The sequence below is a fragment of the Penaeus chinensis genome, chromosome 33 (genome assembly GCF_019202785.1).
Source record: "Penaeus chinensis breed Huanghai No. 1 chromosome 33, ASM1920278v2, whole genome shotgun sequence".
NCBI lineage: Eukaryota > Metazoa > Arthropoda > Malacostraca > Decapoda > Penaeidae > Penaeus > Penaeus chinensis.
The window spans coordinates 1,181,861-1,186,860 of NC_061851.1; the positions used below are offsets into that span (position 1 = coordinate 1,181,861).

At 43.1% G+C, this 5,000-nt stretch overlaps 1 protein-coding gene across 1 annotated transcript; it reads left to right on the forward strand.

The window, feature by feature from the left end:
* Nucleotides 1-198: 198 nt before the first annotated feature.
* On the forward strand, nucleotides 199-4,768 carry LOC125043223 (crustacean calcium-binding protein 23-like; the record flags this gene model as incomplete). Its single annotated transcript, XM_047639226.1, is given in 4 exon segments — nucleotides 199-324; nucleotides 2,674-2,851; nucleotides 3,228-3,437; nucleotides 3,841-4,768. Coding segments are annotated over 4 exon segments (615 nt in total). The 3' UTR covers nucleotides 3,943-4,768.
* Nucleotides 4,769-5,000: the final 232 nt, after the last annotated feature.

The window sequence follows — 5,000 nt, forward strand, 5'->3', positions numbered from 1 at the left end:
CTTAAATGTCATCTAATTCATTTCTTATTCGCCTGTTACTTCATATATTTTCGCTGCCTTCCAAAGCCGTTTCCATCCTATTTCCCTGTTTCCCAATGCATTTTTGCCGCTACATAACACCATTCTTATGCATTACTTAATGCATTTCACAGTTAATTAGTTAATTCATTCTTTTTTCCTTTTCCTCTCGTGCCGCAGAATGACCCGTGAAGACGACCTGAAGGAAGCCGCCACCGCCGAGGTGGAGGAGGCGGGGTCGGCCATCGAGAGACTCCGCGCCCTCTGCCTCACTCGCGGGTACACGGGCATCATGATGTTCGGCAGGTAAGAGGTGTGAGGGGGAGGGAGAGGGGAAGGGGGAAAGGGGGTTGGGGGAGGGGGGGTGAAGGGTGAGTGGGGAGGGGGAGGGGGAAGATAAAAGGGAGGGGTAGAGGAGGGGGGTGCTTGGGGTGATGGGTAAAGAGGTAAGGGGTGATGGGGAGAGGGATGGGGTGAAGCTAAAGATCCTGTGTGTAAAGGAGGGGGGGTAAGGGAGCCAGCGTGGAGGGGGGATCAAAAGGAGAGGACATCTGTGCAGGTATGAGGGGTATGCGTGGAGGTGAATGGGTATGAGTGGGGAGGAGGTTAGAGGGGTAAGGATGAACGGGAGTGTGAGTGAAAGAGTACATGTGTGTGTGTGTGTGTGTGTGTGTGTGTGTGTGTATGTGTGTGTGTGTGTGTGTGTGTGTGTGTGTGTACATCTGCTTTAAATAGTACATGCCATTAGTTAATGGAGTACAAAAATGACTGTAGGTGTCTATGCACTGATCAGCACTTTATCACAGCTTGCAGATTTGCCTCTGTATTCACTCCAAAAGAGAGTTAACGCCCCCTATGCTTCAGTTCACTGCAGACTAGGAGAGGAGCGAGGAATTCGATTTTCTAATGTCTGGAATCAAATGTCAGATGATGTATTGATCGATTTCGTTCTGATGTTCTTTTGTTTAAGAGTCCAAAAGGCGCCAGTTGTTCACAAATGTGTTTATACAGAGCAATAAGGATAAAGAAGAAATATATGTAATATATATCGTAATATATCATAAATTGGTAATATATCATAAAAACTTCTGATATTTTTTTATCATCTTTGGTTGTAAGGGTATACTGTTAAAACTAAAGAATATAAACTGCTAATCAATTAAGTATGATCCAGGATTTTCTTTCACAATCGAATCCACATATCCTCTATCACACTTTCAAAAATAATAAAATTTAGTAAACAAATAAACAAAAACAGCATAAAAGCATAAGAAGAAGAATCAAAGAAAAGCTGCTTCAGTTGCATTCAGCATAAGAAGCAACAAGTAAAGGTCAAACTGCTAAGCGTCACAAGTTGTCAATCGTTGTCTTCTACTTGACGTACCATTACTGAAATCTAATCATCTCCATCGGCATCTTCACTTATCGAAACCATATGGCGTGTCTTTGTACTTAGGCGCGTCATCAAAACTCAGGGCCTCTCTCCGTAACAGTGGTTCAGCTACACAAATATGGATCGATAGTTAGATATATATAGGATGTCCAGAGTGGTACAGTTTCTATAATCTGACACAGGCTTAATGCTGACAGTCATCAGTCTGACACAGTCTCTCCAATATCCCACAGTGTTACAGTTTTCTAGTCTAACACAGTCTCTTCAGGCTGACAGTTTCCAATCTGACACAGTCTCTCCAATCTCTCACAGTGTCTCCAGTGTTACAGTTTCTCCATTCTGACACAGTGCCACTTCTCTCACCATCACCTTTCATCACCCGATTCACCGAGGCCGTAACGGCGTCTCTTCCTCACATAACCATTTATCAAGCTCCGTGAAAAATAAGAAAGAGAAATCTACAAAATTCAAAAACCTGCCCTATGATTGGTCTCCTGAAGAATTGGCTTGGTAAGACGTTAGTTTGGATCTAACCCTTTCCTTTCTGACGACTTGATTATTAACAATGCCTTTCCCTAGGTAGTTCGCTTGTTATAGATAAATTGTGGGTATTAGAAGTCTTTAAAATAGCTTATTTAAAGTCTCTCTCTCTCTCTCTCTCTCTCTCTCTCTCTCTCTCTCTCTCTCTCTCTCTCTCTCTCTCTCTCTCTCTCTCTCTCTCTCTCTCTCTCTCTCTCTCTCTCAATGCAGTTCATAACAGACGCACAAATCAGCCAGAGACGACAGATTTAATGTCTCCCGAATGAACCTGCAGCAGCTTTTTAAATTTGTAACTTATGGGTCTGTGGAAATTTTCATACTCGATGATCACTCTCCCACTAACCTTGTTTCACAACAACAGCGATTACGAATGACGCAAATTATCTATAAGCATATTTTTCAGTAATATGTCAACATCGCTGCCTCATTTTATCTGCTGAATTGACAAAAGAGCTTCTTAGTGCTTAAGATTCATAACTAACAAACACTATTCGAATCCGATTAAATTCAATTCGAATCCGTTCAAACTGAAGACATAAAAGACGGCCTGAAACCTTTCCCGAACTAAGTTTACCCAAACCAAATCTTTTCATATTGCTTCCAATGATCTCGCTCACTTATCCTGTTCCCTAAATACGATTTATATCCATATTCATTTATCTGTCTGTAACACGGTTTATTCATATCTCCCCCCGCAATTTATTCTCACTCTTCTCCCGCAGAATGTTCCGCCGCCTGGACGACGACGGCAGCCACTCGCTCTCCAAGGACGAGCTCACCGACGTCCTCCAGCAGTTCGGTCTCGCCGTCTCGGAGGACGACGTCTCCGAAATCTTCACTGCCTTCGACGAGGACGAGTCCGGCTCAATTAACTACAATGAGTTTCTGGATAAACTCAGGGTAAATAGAGCATGTCGGTGATGTCAGTTGATGTGATTATTGAAGTGTGTACGTTTTTATTATTATTATTATTTTTTTATTTCGGAAATGTTGGTGATACTTTTCAACGGCATTTGTTCTCTCTCTCTCTCTCTCTCTCTCTCTCTCTCTCTCTCTCTCTCTCTCTCTCTCTCTCTCTCTCTCTCTCTCTCTCTCTCTCTCTCTCTCTTTTTTTTTTTCTCTCTCTCTCTCTCTCTCTCCCTCTCTCCTTCCCTCCCCCCCTCTCTTCCTCCCTTCCTTCATCCCCTGTCCCGCCCTCCCTCCCTCTCCTTCCCTCCCCTTCCTTTCTCGCAAGAATTAAATGCGCGATCCGCCACCTTCCTCCCTCCTCCTGCAGCCGGAGATGACCGAGGACCGCGTGGCCATTGTCGAGGAAGCCTTCGCCAAGCTGGACCAGACCGGGGACGGCGTGGTCACCCTCGACGACGTGAAGGACACCTACGACGCCTCCCGACACCCTCGAGTCCTGTCCGGGGAGAGCACCGAGGAGGAGATCCTCCTCAAGTTTATCGGGAGGTTCGAGGGAAATACCAAGGAGGACGGGAAGGTAGGTAAGGGGGAGGGTGGCTGTGTGTGCGTGTGTGTGTGTGTGTGTGTGTGTGTGTGTGTGTGTGTGTGTGTGTGTGTGTGTGTGTGTGTGTGTGTGTGTGTGTGTGTGTGTGTGTGTGAGTGTGTGTGTGTGTCGTATACAGTATCATGTGTGTATGTGTCTGTCTATATATATATATATATATATATATATATATATATATATATATCGAGAGAGAGAAAGTGGGGGGACTCGGACCTTTTTTTATTGTGACGTGTTGAAAAAGATAAACAGACCGCTTATTAAAAGAAGTCAGAGAGTTTCACAATCCTTTCTCCACATCCTGAGATTCCCCAATCAAAATTACAGCTCAACATGCATGTGTATCAATCCTCTAACATTTGTTTCGCCTCCTTTCCAGCTCACAAAAGAAGAGTTCCTAGACTACTACTCCGGCCTCAGCAAGTCCATTGATGAAGACGAATACTTTGTCGAAATGATGAAAATGTGCTGGAAGCTGTAAAGTGGGAGATGGGGGTAGCTTCGGCTTCACTTAGCCTTTATTCAAGTACCAAGTTGCCTTTAAGAGTCCGTCGGTGGTTGGGAAAATAAAGCAGAAAATCCCCTTTCCACGATCACGCTTGTCCACGCACGAAGAAGAGGAGAAATTTACGTGGAAAAAAACTACGATATTCAGAGCACTGCACTTCTGGCTTAATTTTATGGATGTCAGCTTATACATATATATATATCACAGAGTATGATTTCAGGATATGATCGATGTCAAGGGAATAAATTTGCTGTTTGCGATTCATCTTTCCATGCCTGCAGTTACCGTCAGAATACCTATTCATGACCTATGGAAGATCGCCGTTCCTCCTGTTTCTGCGATGGCTGCGAACACTTCTTGTCTTTGTAACCCTGGACCTTGACCCTTCATGACCTGACCTACGCGCTCGAGCTTCTTGAAGAATTTGATGATACATAATAATACACACGAGCCATATGATAATACAGACCTTGAATACATACATGCTAATATATGCCAATACCGTACGTGAATATGTACACATATCTGCTATGATATCTGCAAGAGAAGTCGGGTCAAGAGAAGGCAGAGGAAATGACTTCAAGGACAGGAAGTCACAGGTGCCACGCTCACAATTCCTGCCATGAGTTTTATGAATCGGAAACGCCCTTCGTTACCTTAAAGGCAAATGCAAACACTACCAAGTAATTATTGATAACATTTGCCGACACTGAAACGTTTAAAAATTATTTTTTTCTCGCACATACCGCTGATGTGACAGACAATGACTGCTTCGTCTCAATAAATGGAATAAAATCGGTTTCTTCCTTTTCTCTACCTTCAACAGCTTTCTGCCAACAGGAGAAAAAACTGAATGAATTGAGTAGTGAGACTTTATCACAACTATTCATTAATATCTTTATCCTCGTTATTATTGACATTATCATTATCGTAGCCATAGTTACTATTATTACCGTTATTATTGCTAATATCATTACTATTAATATTAGCATTATTGTTGTTATTAGTGTTATGCTTATCGTTATTACTAT